This window comes from Monodon monoceros, unplaced genomic scaffold (genome assembly GCF_005190385.1).
Source record: "Monodon monoceros isolate NGI ecotype Baffin Bay Population unplaced genomic scaffold, NGI_Narwhal_1 Super_Scaffold_18, whole genome shotgun sequence".
In the NCBI taxonomy this organism is placed as follows: domain Eukaryota; kingdom Metazoa; phylum Chordata; class Mammalia; order Artiodactyla; family Monodontidae; genus Monodon; species Monodon monoceros.
This window is the reverse complement of record NW_021703774.1, coordinates 75749769-75767718: the sequence shown is the minus strand read 5'-3', so window position 1 is coordinate 75767718 and position 17950 is coordinate 75749769. Positions and strand designations below refer to the sequence as shown.

The 17950-nt window shown below is 39.1% G+C and overlaps 1 protein-coding gene across 1 annotated transcript in view; it reads left to right on the top strand.

Annotated features, from left to right (window-relative positions):
- The first annotated feature begins 6684 nt into the window (after nucleotides 1-6684).
- The window catches only part of LOC114898341 (myomegalin-like), a 109175-nt gene continuing 97909 nt past the window's right edge, over nucleotides 6685-17950 (top strand). The window contains exon 1 of the mRNA XM_029227670.1: nucleotides 6685-6917. Coding sequence (XP_029083503.1) covers nucleotides 6685-6917 — 233 coding nt within the window. The remainder of the gene's footprint in view (nucleotides 6918-17950) is intronic.

Genomic DNA, 17950 nt, shown 5'->3' with positions numbered 1-17950 from the left:
AGAGATTAGCATTTGAATTGGCAAACTGAGTAAAGTAGATTGGTCTCCTCAATGTGGGTGGGCATCATATTGATTTACTACACTTTTTATCCATTTGTCCACTGATGGACACTTGGGTTGCTTCCACTTTTTGGCTATTGTGAATAATGCTGCTATGAACATGGGTGCAAAATATCTCTTTGAGACCCTGCTTTCCGTTCTTTTGGGTACTATATACCTAGAGGTGGGATTGCTGGATATGGTAATTTTATTTTTAATTTTTTGAGGAACCACCTTACTGTTTTCCATCATGGCTGCACCATTTTACATTCCTACTAACAGTACACAAGTGTTCTGATTTCTCCGCATCTTTGCCAACATGACATTTTCTGGGTTGTTTTTGATAGTAGCCATCCTAATGGGTGTGATTTTATGGGCTTTTTAAAAAAAATTTCTGTCATTTTAGGGTTTTTAAAAATATACTTGATATCAAATATTGAAGTCGTTTTAAAACAAATTTATTACTAAAGGAAGCAAACAAAAAACTAAAACAAGTTCATTATTATTAAAACTTAAAGAAAAAATCATGATTCAGATAAATCACTCCTTCCTGGAGGAATGATAAGTGAAAGGGATGAGAAAGACTAAGGAGCATTCCCCTAAAAGGAGTCTAAATGGAAGTTTCTCTATTATGGAAAGATGGGCACCGTGGCAAAAGAACTTCCTCCTAATATTATCTGGCTTTTTGTTCTCTTAGCCGTTTGGGCTTTGCCATTAAGCCAAACCAGAGGTTGGCTTTCTTCCTTGGGGAGGGGATAGCAGTCTATTAGGACAAGTTCTCCCCCACCTTCATGTGGCCCCACTCTGAAAACCACAGGAGGATAGTTAAATTTTATGCTAAGAAAACTCTGAAATGGGTCAAGCTAGTCCATATTAACTTAATTCCAAAGCCTTACTGTAAGCAAGGCCAAAAAACATAATTCCTACTATTTCCTATTCCATTTGCTAGGTTAAACTACTAACCTGTTATGTTGTCTAATCTAGTACACTAAAAATTATGTAATGAAATAAAATGTCCGGAGAAAGACACTAAAATTGTACATTATCAGAAGATACTTCAAATTTGGATATTAACCTTTTTCATTATCAAATTTCCAGGAAAGAAATAAAGTTGGCAGATTAAATCTCCATCCCTTGTAAATTAAACCCCATAGAAAATCCAGACTCCTTTACTAAGTTCACAGAAATTAAAATGCAAAAAATCATTATTCTCCAATTACTTATGCTACTCAGTCTTTGCTAGCAGTGTTCTTAGACAGGTGCCTGGGTAGAATCAGAGTTGTTTCATCAGGTATAGCTTGAGCTGTTTTCACTGGAAATTTTATTTAGTATCCTAAATTTGAATTGATTCAGTCAAAATTTCTCATGTCTCTTACTTTCAAACAATCCAAAATGTAATAGGATACTTAATACTAAACTACTGAATTATTAAAAATATTAAATTAATATTAATTTAATCAAGCCAAAACATTAAAATAAAAACATCAACTCCAAAGCCAAAGAGCTACCCAAACAAATGGTGTTATCAGAACACAGTGTAGTACTTGGTGAGATATGTCAGAACCACATAGCTGTTTCTAAACATCATAGCAGAAACTCAGTGTCAAGAGTAGAGAAAGAAGAGAAAAATCTTTACAGAGTTAGCTTCTCTGGCTTACTAATTGTTCTATGACAGTTATCTGCTTTATGCCAGTTATCTATGATTTGTAAACATAGTCTCATTGAGAGAAATGTTTCCCATGAAGAGGTTAATTTTGGTATTGTGTTTAAAATGTGGCAGGTAGAGGTGGAACTCACCTACATAAATTCTTTCCTCTTTCAGGGAAGGACACTTGAGATCTTCCTGCCTTGTTATAAAATTTAGAAATTTACAGGTTGGCAGTCTCATTTTCAGGTTACTAACTATGGTATTGTTGATGAAAAAATTTGATCAGCAGTCGATCTAAGAAAGAAATGGAGAATTTTACTTGAGCCAACCTGAGGATTATAAGCTGGGAAACAGTCTTTCAGAAAGCTCTGAGGTCAAAGCACAGTTACACAAGTTTTTGAGACAATGGGGTACACGTCAAATGATGTATTATTGACAGTTTACACAATCAGATCTACAGGTGCCAAGTGAGTTGTGGGTCATGGGTCATTGCAGCCCCTTACAAGATTAAGAAGGAAGGTTATCTCCTAAGGAATTGTGACCCTTTATAGTTTAAGAAGGAATGTAACTTCCTAAGGAGGTCTGGTTAATGCAGATGCACAACACACACTAAGAGGGAGGGTGGAGGCCCAAATGGGCAGAGAAAAATTTTATGTTTAAATTTTTCTTGTCTTGTCATAAAATATGAATTTTATTTCATCAGTGTAATGAGCTTATTGGTTTTGATTTTACACGAGCATAATGAAAATTGATTAATTTTCATTTCCCCTTTGAGCCCCCTTTTCTTGTGGCACCCAAAGGCTGATTTGAATATAGGCTCTGTTTAGTGACATAATTTCCTATACTCTCTTGTGCGTGTTCATTTTCAGCCCTTGCACAATGACTCCTGCCACTGTATAAATGCTATGGAATTGACTAGGTCTGTGAAAACTGCCTCTTGGTCAAGATTTCCCCTTTGTTTTTTTTGTTTTTTGCGGTACGCGGGCCTCTCACTGTTGTGGCCTCTCCCGTTGCGGAGCACAGGCTCTGGACGCGCAGGCTCAGCGGCCATGGCTCACGGGCCCAGCCGCTCCGCGGCATGTGGGATCTTCCTGGACCGGGGCACGAAGCCGTGTCCCCTGCATCGGCAGGCATACTCTCAACCACTGCGCCACCAGGGAAGCCCTCCCCTTTGTTTTAATTGGAGAATTCTCTTTAGCAAATTTCAGAATTTTAGAAACTGCTTCTAATATCCTGAGGGATATTGGTCATTTATTCTACGTGGGGTTTGCGGAACTTCTGGAATCTGAGAAGTCAATGTCTTCTACCAGTTTTAGAAAATTCTTGGTCTTTATCTACTGGAACATTTCTTCTAGCCCTTACTCTTTCTCTTCTTTTTCAAGGACTGTAATTTCACATATATTATACTTTTTTACTGTATTCCACGTGTCTTTGATGCTGTGCTCTTTTTTTTTTTCTTTTTTTCTGTCGCTCATTTTGGAATCACCTATTGACCTATCTTCCACTTCACTGATTCTGACTTCTGCTGCATTCAGACTGCTGTTACACACACCCAATGGGTTCTTATTTCCATTTATTGTATTTTTCATATTTAGAATGTCCATCTGATTTTTTATAGATGCCAACTCTATATTGAAGTAAATTATCCATCTTATCATTTTTGCCCATCTTTTCCTCTATTTACTTAAACCTACTAGTCATAGTTAATTTAAAGTCCTGTTAGCTCTAATATCTGGGTATGTTTCTGTTAACTTTTAGTGTTTAGTCATTTGAATTTCATTTTTACCATGCCTTATAATTTTATATTGGATCCTATACATTGTAGATGAAAAAATTGTAGAGGCTCTGGATAATGTTATCTAACTTCCGAAGAGTTAAGTTTTGTTCTGGTAGGCAGAAGGAATACTAGTGGATCACTTTGATCCTATAAAGACTGGGTCTTAAGCTTTGTTAGATCTATTGTTTCATTACTGTACTACCCTTACTCTAAGGGTATGGCCTTTTAAGGGGTCTCAACTGAAAGCTCTTGCTGTCTTTCTACCTTGGAGAGGCTTGAAGTCCAAATTGTGTTGGATGCTGAAATCTCTACTTAGCTCATTACCCTCCAAACTGCTGTTTCCTGGTATGCTTTTTGGCATCTTGTTTTGCATATGCTGGGTTTAGAAACTGGCCACTATCTTGAGGGGAATTTGTACCGAGATTATCGAGCTACTACTTCTCTGCCATTCTTCCCCTCCCTGGGAGTCCTCCTTCAAGTCTCAGCCACTTTGGCAGCTCTGAACTTTATTTGAGTCTTCAGCCCAGTAATACTGCATCTTTTATTTGGACTTTATTCTATAGTGCCTGATTTGGAAAATTCCCTCAGGAGAAAAATCCCAGGGTGAATATGGAGTTCATTTCATGTGCTTCTCTTCTCAAGGATCATAGATTCAAGTCCTGTCTGCTTAGGTTATTTGTCAGTGCCTTCAAAGAGTTGTTTTTATATTTTTCTATATTTATATATGTAATACTTACATATTTATAAATTCTATTCTATCCCACCCATCCCCACACCCAAGGGGGGGAAGAGTCAGTCTGATACATGCCCCTCCATCTTAACTGGAACTGGAAGTTTCAGCACTTCTTAGCTTTTGAGTTTGCAGTAACTTCACTGAACTGTTTATCTGCCTCAACTAATGAAGACGGCATATTCATTTTAAATTTGGGAACCCCATTTGTTTCAATTTGTGTATTAGATAAAATCTACCACTAGCCTATGGACAAAGCCAAAGTCTGAGTCTGCTAGGAGAGCAACTTCAACTAATAGGATTAGAAGCCTGATTTCAGAGAATTAGGTGGCAAAGAATGTATGTAAAGTCAGGAAGTATAGACATCAAATGCATACAGTGCATATAAGCAAACTGGTTATGAACGGAAGTGAGAGGTATGATGGTGGTTAGAGGGGGAAGGCTTTGTTTTAGCGATGAGGAAACTTGAGCATGTTTATAGCCTGGGCATGGAGCTAATGGAGAAAGGGAGGCCAAAGATACTAAGACAACAAAAGATAATTAAGAATTCCCTAGTAGAGATGAGAGTGATAGAGTAAGTTGCTTCAGTAAGATAGATTGGGGGAAAAAGAGAGGTAAAGATATAGATTAAGTTAGGAGGTTTGAAAGAAAGAATGAGATACCTGATAGTGTCATTTTCTGGAAGCAGTTGGAATCATGATGGGAGAGACTACTTAAAGATAAAGAAATAGTAAAGAAGCAGAATGAAAGACTGGATGAGTTTCACGAGTGAAATACGTCTCTGATTACTCCCAGTTTTGAGGCTTAGGCAACTCAGTGGATGGTAGTGTTGGGGTTAATAAAACAGAACTGAAGAGCAGATTTGGGAGGAAAAAATGAGTTAAGAAGAGTTCAGCTTTATTCACACTGAGTTAATCAATAATAGTGACTGGGCTTCTCTGGTGGCCCAGTGGTTGAGAGTCCGCCTGCTGATGCAGGGGACGTGGGTTCGTGCCCCGGTACAGGAAGATCCCACATGCCGCGGAGGGGCTGGGCCCGTGAGCCATGGCCGCTGAGCCTGCGAGTCCGGAGCCTGTGCTCCGCAACGGGAGAGGCCACAGCAGTGAGAGGCCCGCGTACCGCAAAAAAAAAAAATAAAAATAATAGTGGCTATTGCCTATGAACCTTGGGATCCATAGTACCCACTACAAAGATAAACCTTCTCCCTTGCAGGTCTTGCAGGTCACACTGGGGTTACCTCCCTATAAACCCATTGTAAGTTGAAAATACCTTAAGTCAAAATGCATTTTATATACCTAACGTACCAAACATCACAGCTTAGCCTAGCCTACCTTAAATGTGCTCAAAACACTTACATTAGCCTACAGTTAGGCAAAATCATCTAACACAAAGCCTATTTTATAATAAAAAAGTGTTGAATATTTCATGTAATTTATTGAATACTATACAGAAAGTGAAAAACAGACTGGTTGTATGGGTACAGAATGGTTATTAATGTATCTGACTGGGAGCCCAGCATCACCAGGGAGTATTACCCCATATCTCTAGCCCAGGAAAAGATCAAAATTCAAAGCTCTAAATCTGGTTTCTACTGAATGCATATCGCTTTCACACCATGGTAAAGTCGAAAAATTAAGTGGAACCAGTAAGCGGGGGCCTTCTATAGAATAGTGCAGCAGGAGCGTTCTGCTTTGCTGGAGACTCAGCTTCCATTCTTAGAGGACACTTGAATATAAGAAAAGGGTTTTCAGAACAAACATTTAGTGGACGATTTATTTGACCTAGGAACTTTTTTTTAACCATGAAAACTCCCTCTGACTTGATGGTGGATACCAAGCTATATACACTTTACTGTGAGTTCTTCATGAAAAATGACAATCAGAATGTCTCAACAGAAAGGAAAATTGAGGTTGTTTAGGAGAAAGGTTTTTACAATAACTAAAAGAAAAATTGAAAAGATTTTAAATGAGGGGATAAGAAGGGAAGAGAGGGAAAGGAGGCTAGACAACAACCTGGAGAAGTAATGATTCTGAGGAGAATAATATAAAATATAAGAGGATGACTGATTTGGAGGGTGGAGGACAAAAACCAGGAAAATATGGAGAGAGGGAATGAGAAAAGGAGAAACTTTTTGAGGTTGGAAATTGAGGACGGTGACAATGAAGCAGACAGGAAGAAAAAAGAAAGCAGGTCTGGAAATGAAAAGCTCTCCAGGTTGAGGTGGTGGGTGGAGAGAAAACGGGGAGATGACAGAGGGTTAAGAGGCAGCGGCGGGCGTTTGTGCGAGAGGGACCGAAGCAATCTGGGCGGAGCAGGTGGCCGAGGCAGCCGCGGAGGAGGCCTGGTCTTTCCAGGTCTCCAACACGACAGTGGCAACTGGAGTGGATGGTAATCCACGCCCAGAGGATGCGCCCTGGCAGTGCGGGAAGACCTTAGGAAAACCAAGCAAGGACGGTAACTAGGATTGGGCTGTCCAGGCCCGTGAAATTCATGAAGAGGACTGACAGCGGGTCCTGCTGCCGCCGCCGCTGCGACTGCGGCCGCTGCTGCCGCGCGTCCAGCCGGGCGCGCCACGCGCCCTACTGGTCCAGGGACACGGCGCGAACCCCACAGTCCTCACGGCAGTCTCCCGGCCGGGAACGACGGCATCCCGAGCCGTCCGGGAGCTGGGCAGCAGCGGCCGAGGAGGAAGAGGCAGCCGCGGCAGCCGCACCCTGGATGAGGTGAGAGCGGCGCGGGAGCCCCGGAGGCTGCAGACCGCACCGGGAGTGGCGGCGCCCTTTGCGCTGGTTAGGAGAAACGCTTTCGGGGACCCACGGGCTGCAGCCCCGAGCGCTTGGGAGGGGTTGGCACAGGGTGACATTAGCTTGGAGCAAGTTGGAGGGCACGGCTGGGGACAGGGGGGTGATGGAGCTGGTGGCGGGGACAGGTCGGGGAGAGACAGTAGGGAGTTGCCTAGAAATACAGGTGTGGAGCTGGATTGTACCGGACTAAAGCTTAGGAAACGCAGTCCCTCCCCAAGGTCTTTGCTTAACGTGTAGTCAACGGCTTTGTTGGTAGAGGTGAGATGGAAGGCCATGCCGGTTGGGTCGAGTCAAAGGAGAGATGAACACATGATTCAGAAGGCCATGCCAGGTTGGAAGCGCTAGGAATGGTAAAGAAGATAAAGGACCAGGAAATGTGTGTGGGTGTACAGTTGAAAGAGTACCCACTGCCTTATCTTATCCTTTTTTTCCCTCCCAATCTTAGATACAGACAGCAGGGTGGGGGTTGGTTCTTTCCTAGGCTACCTCTCTTCTCCTGCAGAGCTGGAGCCTTGCCTGTTGGCTGGATGACGCCCAGCAGGATGAGCCCCACCTAAACCCAGTCACTTCCGTTGCTCTGGCTTGGAAGACCAGACAAATTAGGCCCAAATTTTCTTCATGTAGCAGCAGCAGGATGAAAGTCTGCCATACATACTATTTCTTTGGAGAAGAGACAGATTGTGCTGCTGACTTTTTGAAATAAACATTTCCTTGTCAGAGCATCTTTAGCTTATTCTTTTATGCGAAACTAGCACTCACAAATCAAACTACAAGGCAATAGTGGTTTCAGTATCTAAGCTGCCATTAACTAACTGGGATCTGAAAAAAGTTTCTTCATTTCTCTAGGCCTGTTTCCTATGCATAAAATCAGGATTTGTGTCTTCTGAGTATTAATTACAGAACCAAATATTAATGGGATCTGTATTTTGTGCTCAAGACTATGTTTTATTTGTGAATGAGGAAACTTAATTTATTCACAGGCAATTGTATTTATTCATCACACTGTCCACTGTTTATTTGAGAAAACTGAGTCAGACTATTCAGTTAACAGTACTTAAAGGAATCACATTTCTATTAAGAAACTCATGATAAATTATTGCTTTTAAGAAGGAATGAAGCAAGAAGTATTCATTATTTGATTTTTTATAAAGTGGAATTTTAGCCCAAACATAATTGCTTTTTTAAACATGTGTATCTATGGTGTGTTGAATATTTTTCACAGATTACTTTGGAATTTTTTTTAAAGCCTGAAACAAAAAAAATTAATCTGAATATATATTTATAATTTAAAGTTTCTTAACTACTTTATATATACTGGGGTGAACTCTTTTCATCAAAAGAAGCATTACCATTGCAAAATTTTAAATGTGTCATGACTCGTTATCCTAAAGATGTGATTTTTCTTACTGTCTTTGGTAACAAAAAGTTTGTAGTGTTAGAATTAGTTCTCTAAATTGTGGTTTAATTGTTAAAATAGAAGGTATATGCTTTCATTATTTCCTTAATAGTTATTCATCTGACATGTCTCTACATTCATCTTAGTTGATGTGATGAGGCTTGAAATGTTTTTAAACATTTCAGGAATACTCAAATGAAACAGTGTCAGAAACTTCACTGAGGTTGGTGCTACTCTGACCCTCATTTAAAAATCAGTTCTCTAGGAATGTGCAACATACTTTTAAAAACATACCTGTCTTGGACTTCCCTGGTGGTGCAGTGGTTAAGAATCTCCCTGCCAATGCACGGGACTTGGGTTCAAGCCCTGGTCCGGGAAGATCCCAAATGCCGTGGAGCAACTGAGCCCATGTGCCACAAATACTGAGCCTGCGCTCTAGGGCCCGCGTGCTGCAACTACTGAAGCCCACCCACCTAGAGCCCGTGCTCCGCAACAAACAGAAGCCATCGCAATGAGGAGCCCATGCACCGCAACAAAGAGTAGCCCCCCCTCGCCACAACTAGAGAAAGCCCACAGGCAGCAACGAAGACCCAAAGCAGCCAAAAAATAAAATTAAAAAAAAATCCCAAAACCAAGCAAACAAACAAACAAAAAACTACTCCATATTAAAAACAACAACAACAACCTGTCTTAGCTATAGTACTAGAGGTTTATGAGTATTAGAGGCTTGCACTTGGGAAGGAGTATCTTTGGTATCCAATTTTCTAACTCCCAATCAACTAAAAATGGAAGTAAGCAGCTCATTTTAATTCACTGGGGTTTTTTTGTTTTTGTTTTTTAACCAAGCAATGATGGTGGAGGCCAGTACAAAACTGGATGCAAAACTACCCTCAGGTAGTTGAGAATCTATAGTTCTAAACTCTGCTCACCTAACTACAGTATGGAAAAAGGGCTATAACAGTAAGATGGACTGTGGAAATAAAAAATAAATAAATACAAGACTACTATATAAACCTAGAATGGCAAATTACTAATTTATAATGAAGAGTCATCTTAGGGAACTAGACTCTCTTTTTTTATTTAAGTGAGGTCTCTTGGCATACTTGCCACATTTGGAAGCCAAATTATAATCAAAAGGTTGTTTGTGAAACTTGAATTTAGAATAAGGAGAATTAATCAGTGAATTCTAAATTTAAAAAGAAAGTAATAGCTTCAAACAGAGTATCAAAGGATACAGATGGGTTCTTTCTTCCTTGGATGGTGAGTGGCATTAATGATCAACCTCTCTCCTCATGCGCACCTTCTTTTTTTCGCTGACATGTTATTTCTTCAGGTAGTCGTCTGTTTGGCTTGGGAATCTTTATGTGTTTTTCAAGTGCCTGCATATTTCTTCTCTGAACCAGTTTGTCTTCATTGTAAAGTTTAAATTCCAAATGGCAAGCTTACTTTCCTTAGGCAAAATTCATGATGGGGGTATAGGGAAGTGGGGCTGGGGGACCTTGTTTTAGCCCCTCCATGCTGGTAATATGAACCACGTGGTTAATGGCAACTGGATATGGCGCTAAGAGGCAGAGGATCAGAGAGGGCTTCACACACACAGGGGATGAACTTTTTCTGGCCTAACAAGATAACGAAGCCAGAGTTGGATGGGAAGTAAATTTTATTTATTTATATATTTTTTAACATCTTTATTGGAGTATAATTGCTTTACAATGGCGAGTTAGCTTCTGCTGTATAACAAAGTGAATCAGCTATATATATACATACATCCCTATATCTCCTCCCTCTCGTGTCTCCCTCCCACCCTCCCTATCCCACTCCTCTAGGGGGTCACAAAGCACCGAGCTGATCTCCCTGTGCTATGTGGCTGCTTCCCACTAGCTATCCATTTTACATTTGGTAGTGTATCTATGTCAATGCCACTCTCTTAGGAAGTAAATTTTAGCAGAGGGATATGAGCAAAATGTATGGCCCTGGGAAAATGCCTTATTGAAATGAGACGCATGCTGTGATAGAACTTTTCTATGAGGATTTCATTCAAAGGTTTTCCTCTTTCAAGTATACAACTATTTAAAAAGAGGAATTAAGTGAGTTGCCAGATTATGGCAATATGCCTCAATGGGCACTTGTGAAGCCTAGCAGATTGCACATTCTAGGTGGATAGCCTGGAACCAGCAGGCAACTATTGGAGGTTGGGGGTGGTGGGAAATCATGTCAAAGAAGGATCAGTATACTTCTAACATCAAACTTCAACCATTGTGTCTCTTTAGCCATCTCTCTTTTTGTTATTTACTTTTTTCTTACTGCTTTATTGAGATTTAATTGACATACAGTAAACTGGGCAAATTTAAAATGTACAATTTGAAAAGTCTCAATATGTGTATCAATACATACCTGTGAAATCATCACATGTCCATCATCCTATAAAGTTTCCTTCTGCCCTTTTAAAATCCCTCCCTTCGGTCTCATCTTGCCCCAGTAACACACAGGCAACCACTGGTCCTTTTGTCACTACATGATAGTTTGCTTTTTCTAGAATTTTATATAAATGGGATTATACAGCATGAACTCTTTGTTTTTGCCTCGCTTCTTTCACTCAGCTTAGTTATTTTAAGATTTATCCATACTGTTATGGGTATCAATAGTTCATTTTCTTTCATTGCTGAGTAGTATTCCATTGTATGAATATACCACATTTAGTTTATTCATTCACCAGCTGTTGGGTTGCTTCCAGTTTTACGGCTATTACAGATAAAGCTGCTGTGAATATTCATGTACAAGTCTTTGTGTGTACATATGCTTTCATTTCTCTTGGGTGAATTTCTAGGAGCAGAACAGTAGGCATATGTTTAACTTCTTAGAAAATTGCCAAAATCTTTGTCAAAGGGATCTTGCCTTTTACATTCCCAGTAGAGATGTATGAAGGTCCCTATTTCTCCACATCCTTGCTGACATTTGTTATTGTCTTTTTTTATGATAGCCATTCTAGTGAGTGTGAAATGGTATCTTATTATGATTTTGATTTGTAATTCCCATTGACTACATATATTGAACATCTTTTCATGTGCTTTAATACCATCTGTATATTTTTGGTGAAGTGTTTGTTGAAATTTTTGGCCCATTTTTTGTGGAGTTGTTTGCTTTTTTATTGTTAAATCTAAGAGTTCTTTATTCTAAATACAAGTTTTTATTATATATGTACTTTGTAACTATTTTCTCCCAATCTATAGTTTGTCTTTTCATTTTAGTAACAGTATCTTTTGAAGGCCAGAAGTTTTTAAAATTCTGTAAAGTAAGTCCAAACTATCAAATTTTTTTAAAGGATTTTGCTTTTAATGTTACATTTAAGACACCATTACTTAACCCAAGGTCACAAAAATATTTTCCTATGTTTTCTTTTTCTTTTTACATCTTTATTCGAGTATAATTGCTTTACAATGCTGTGTTAGTTTCTGCTTTATAACAAACTGAATCAGTTATACATATACATATGTTCCCATATCTCTTCCCTCTTGTGCCTCCCTCCCTCCCACCCTCCCTATCCCACCCCTCTAGGTGGTCACAAAGCACCGAGCTGATCTCCCTTTGCTATGCGGCTGCTTCCCACTAGGTATCTATTTTACGTTTGGTAGTGTATATATGTCCATGCCGCTCTCTCACTTTGTCACAGCTTACCCTTCCCCCTCCCAATATCCTCAAGTCCATTCTCTAGTAGGTCTGTGTCTTTATTCCCGTCTTACCCCTATGTTCTTCATGACATTATTTTTTTCTTAAATTCCATATATATGTGTTAGCATACAGTATTTGTCTTTCTCTTTCTGACTTACTTCACTCTGTATGACAGATTCTAGGTCCATCCACCTCATTACAAATAGCTCAATTTCGTTTCTTTTTATGGCCGAGTAATATTCCATTGTATATGTGTGCCACATCTTATTTATCCATTCATCCGATGATGGACACTTAGGTTGTTTCCATCTCCTGGCTATTGTAAATAGAGCTGCAATGAATATTTTGGTACATGACTCTTTTTGAATTATGGTTTTCTCAGGGTATATGCCCAGTAGTGGGATTGCTAGGTCGTATGGTGGTTCTATTTGTAGTTTTTTAAGGAACCTCCATACTGTTCTCCATAGTGGCTGTATCAATTAACATTCCCACCAACAGTGCAAGAGGGTTCCCTTTTCTCCACATCCTCTCCAGAATTTGTTGTTTCTAGATTTTTTGATGATGGCCATTCTGACTGGTGTGAGATGATATCTGATGGTAGTTTTGATTTGCATTTCTCTAATGATTAGTGATGTTGAGCATTCTTTCATGTGTTTGTTGGCAGTCTGTATATCTTCTTTGGAGAAATGTCTGTGTAGGTCTTCTGCCCACTTTTGGATTGGATTGTTTGATTTTTTGTTATTGAGCTGCATGAGCTGGTTGTAACTTTTGGAGATTAATCCTTTGTCAGTTGCTTCATTTGCAAATATTTTCTCCCATTCTGAGGGTTGTCTTTTGGTCTTGTTTATGGTTTCCTTTGCCGTGCAAAAGCTTTGCAGTTTCATTAGGTCCCATTTGTTTATTTTTGTTTTTATTTCCATTACTCTAGGAGGTGGGTCAAAAAGGATCTTGCTGTGATTTATGTCATAGAGTGTTCTGCCTATGTTTTCCTCTAAGAGTTTGATAGTTTCTGGCCTTACATTTAGGTCTTTAATCCATTTTGAGCTTATTTTTGTGTATGGTGTTAGGGAGTGATCTAATCTCATACTTTTATATGTACCTCTCCATTTTTCCAAGCACCACTTATTGAAGAGGCTGTCCCTTCTCCACTGTACATTCCTGCCAACTTTATCAAAGATAAGGTGACCATATGTGCATGGGTTTATCTCTGGGCTTTCTATCCTGTTGCATTGATCTATCTTTCTGTTTTTGTGCCAGTACCATACTGTCTTGATTACTGTAGCTTTGTAGTATAGTTTGAAGTCAGGGGGCCTGATTCCTCCAGCTCTCTTTTTCGTTGTCAAGATTGCTTTGGCTATTCGGGGTCTTTTGTGTTTCCATACAAATTGTGAAATCTTTTGTTCTAGTTCTGTGAAAATTGCCAGTGGTAATTTGATAGGGATTGCATTGAATCTGTAGATTGCTTTGACTAGTAGAGTCATTTTCACAATGTTGATTCTTCCAATCGAAGAATATGGTATATCTCTCCATCTATTTGTATCATCTTTAATTTATTTCATCAGTGTCTTATAATTTTCTGCATACAGGTCTTTTGTCTCCTTAGGTAGGTTTATTCATACATATTTCATTCTTTTTGTTGCAATGGTAAATGGGAGTGTTTTCTTGATTTCACTTTCAGATTTTTCATCATTAGTGTATAGGAATGCCAGAGATCTCTGTGCATTAATTTTGTATCCTGCTACTTTACCAAATTCATTGATTAGCTCTAGTAGTTTTCTGGTAGCATCTTTAGGACTCTCTATGTATAGTATCATGTCATCTGCAAACAGTGACAGCTTTACTTCTTGTTTTCCAATTTGGATTCCTTTTATCTCCTTTTCTTCTCTGATTGCTGTGGCTAAAACTTCCAAAACTATGTTGAATAAGAGTGGTGAGAGTGGGCAACCTTGTCTTTTTCCTGATCTTAGTGGAAATGCTTTCAGTTTTTCACCACTGAGGACGATGTTGGCTGTGGGTTTGTCATATATGGCCTTTATTATGTTGAGGAAAGTTCCCTCTATGCCTACTTTCTGCAGGGTTTTTATCATAAATGGGTGTTGAATTTTGTCAAAAGCTTTCTCTGCATCTATTGAGATGATCATATGGTTTTTCTCCTTCAATTTGTTAATATGGTGTATCACGTTGATTGATTTGCGTATATTGAAGAATCCTTGCATTCCTGGAATAAACCCCACTTGATCATGATGTATCATCCTTTTAATGTGCTGTTGGATTCTGTTTGCTAGTATTTTGTTGAGGATTTTTGCATCTATGTTCATCAGTGATATTGGCCTGTAGTTTTCTTTCTTTGAGACATCCTTTTCTGGCTTTGGTAACAGGGTGATGGTGGCCTTTTAGAATGAGTTTGGGAGTTTTCCTCCCTCTGCTATATTTTGGAAGAGTTTGAGAAGGATAGGTGTTAGCTCTTCTCTAAATCTTTGATAGAATTTGCCTGTGAAGCCATCTGGTCCTAGGCTTTTGTTTGTTGGAAGATTTTTAATCACAGTTTCAATTTCAGTGCTTGTGATTGGTCTGCTCATATTTTCTATTTCTTCCTGATTCAGCCTCGGCAGGTTGTGCATTTCTAAGAATATGTCCATTTCTTCCAGGTTGTCCATTTTATTGGCATAGAGTTGCTTGTAGTAATGTCTCATGATCTTTTGTATTTCTGCAGTGTCAGTTGTTACTTCTCCTTTTTCATTTCTAATTCTATTGATTTGAGTCTTCTCCCGTTTTTTCTTGATGAGTCTGGCTAATGGTTTATCAATTTTGTTTATCTTCTCAAAGAACCAGCTTTTAGTTTTATTGATCTTTGCTATCGTTTCCTTCATTTCTTTTTCATTTATTTCTGCTCTGATCTTTATGATTTCTTTCCTTCTGCTAACTTTGGGGTTGTTTTGTTCTTGTTTCTCTAATTGCTTTAAGTGCAAGGTTAGGTTGTTTCTTCAAGATGTTTCCTGTTTCTTAAGGTAGGATTGTATTGCTATAAACTTCCCTCTTAGAACTGCTTTAGCTGCAGCCCATAGGTTTTCGGTCCTCGTGTCTCCATTATCATTTGTTTCTAGGTATTTTTTAATTTCCTCTTTGATTTCTTCAGAGATCACTTCATTATTAAGTAGTGTATTGTTTAGCCTCCATGTGTTTGTATTTTTTACAGATCTTCTCCTGTAATTGATATCTAGTCTCATAGCATTGTGGTCAGAAAAGATACTTGATAGAATTTCAATTTTCTTAAATTTACCAAGGCTTGATATGTGACCCAAGATATGATCTATCCTGGAGAATGTTCCAGGAGCACTTGAGAAAAATGTGTATTTTTTTGTTTTTGGATGGAATGTCTTATAAATATCAATTAAGTGCATCTTGTTTAATGTATCATTTAAAGCTTGTGTTTCCTTATTTATTTTCATTTTATATGATCTGTCCATTGGTGAAAGTGGGGTGTTAAAGTCCCCTACCATGAATGTGTTACTGTCATTTTCCCCTTTTATGGCTGTTAGTATTTGCCTTATGTATTGAGGTGCTCCTATGTTAGGTGCATAAATATTTACAATTGTTATATCTTCTTGGATCGATCCCTTGATCATTATGTAATATCCTTCTTTGCTCTTCTTTATTTTAAAGTCTATTATGTCTGATATGAGAATTGCTACTCCAGCTTTCTTTTGTTTTCCATTTGCATGGAATATCTTTTTCCATCCCCTCACTTTCAGTCTGCATGTGTCTCTATGTTTCAAGTGGGTCTCTTGTAGACAGCATATATATGGATCTTGTTTTTGTATACATTCAGCCAGCCTGTGTCTTTTGGTGGGAGCATTTAATCCATTTACATTCAAGGTAATTATCGATATGTATGTTCCTATTCCCATTTTCTTAATTGTTTTGCGTTTGTTATTATAGGTCTTTTCCTTCTCTTGTGTTTCTTGCCTAGAGAAGATCCTTTAGCATTCATTGTAGAGCTGGTTTTGTGGTGCTGAACTCTCTCAACTTTTGCTTGTCTGTAAAGGTTTTAATTTCTCCATCAAATCTGAATGAGATCCTTGCTGGGTAGAGTAATCTTGGTTGTAGGTTTTTCTCCTTCATCACTTTAAATATGTCCTGCCAGTCCCTTCTGGCTTGCAGAGTTTCTGCTGAAAGATCAGCTGTTAACCTTATGGGGATTCCCTTGTGTGTTATTTGTTGGTTTTCCCTTGTTGCTTTTAATATGTTTTCTTTGTATTTAATTTTTGACAGTTTGATTAATATGTGTCTTGGCGTGTTTCTCCTTGGATTTATCCTGTATGGGACTCTCTGTGCTTCCTGGACTTGATTAACTATTTCCTTTCCCATATTAGGGAAGTTTTCAACTATAATCTCTTCAAATATTTTCTCAGTCCCTTTCTTTTTCTGTTCTTCTTCTGGGACCCCTATAATTCGAATGTTGGTGCATTTAATGTTGTCCCAGAGGTCTCTGAGACTGTCCTCAGTTCTTTCATTCTTTTTTCTTTATTTTGATCTGCAGTATTTATTTCCACTATTTTATCTTCCAGGTCACTTATCTGTTCTTCTGCCTCAGTTATTCTGCTATTGATCCCTTCTAGAGTATTTTAATTTCATTTATTGTGTTGTTCATCATTGCTTGTTTCATCTTTAGTTCTTCTAGGTCTTTGTTAAATGTTTCTTGCATTTTCTCTATTCTTTTTCCAAGATTTTGGATCATCTTTACTATCATTATTCTGAATTCTTTTTCAGGTAGACTGCCTATTTCCTCTTCATTTGTTAGTTCTGGTGGGTTTCTATCTTGCTCCTTCATCTGCTGTGTGTTTTTCTGTCTTCTCATTTTGCTTATCTTTCTGTGTTTGGGGTCTCCTTTTTGCAGGCTGCAGGTTCATAGTTCCCGTTGTTTTTGGTGTCTGTCTCCAGTGGCTAAAGTTGCCTCAGTGGGTTGTGTAGGCTTCCTGGTGGAGGGGACTAGTGCCTGTGTTCTGGTGGATGAGGCTGGATCTTGTTTTTCTGGTGGGCAAGTCCTCGTCTGGTGGTGTGTTTTTGGGGTGTCTGTGGACTTATTATGATTTTAGGCAGCCTCTCTGCTAATAGGTTGGGTTGTGTTCCTGTCTTGCTAGTTGTTTGGCATAGGGTGTCCAGCACTGTAGCTTGCTGGTCATTGAGTGAAGCTGGGTGTTGGTGTTGAGATGGAGATCTCTGGGAGATTTTCGCCATTTGATATTATGTGGAGCTGGGAGGTCTCTTGTGGACCAGTGTCCTGACGCTGGCTCTCCCACCTCAGATGCACAACACTGACTCCTGGCTGCAGCACCAAGAGCCTTTTATCCACACGGCTCAGAATAAAAGGGAGAAAAGGTAGAAAGAAAGAAAAGGATAAAAGAAAATAAAATAAAGGTAAAATAAAATAATTAAAATAAAAAAATAGTTATTACAAAAAAAATTTTTTTAAGTAAAAAAAAAAAACGGACGGATAGAACCCTAGGACTAATGGTGAAAGCAAAGCTATCTCAGACAAAATCTCACACAGAAGCATACACATACACACTCACAAAAAGAGGAAACGAGGAAAAAATAATAAATCTTGCTCTCAAAGTCCACCTCCTCAATTTGGGATGAATCATTGTCTATTCAGGTATTCCACAGATGCAGAGTACATCAAGTTGATTGTGGAGATTTAATCCGCTGCTCCTGTGGCTGCTGGGAGAGATCTCCCTTTCTCTTCTTTGTTCGCACAGCTCCCGGGGTTCAGCTTTGGATTTGGCCCTGCCTCTGCGTGTAGGTCGCAGGAGGGCGTCTGTTCTTCACTCAGACAGGACGGGGTTAAAGGAGCCGCTGATTCGGGGGCTCTGGCTCAGTCAGGCCG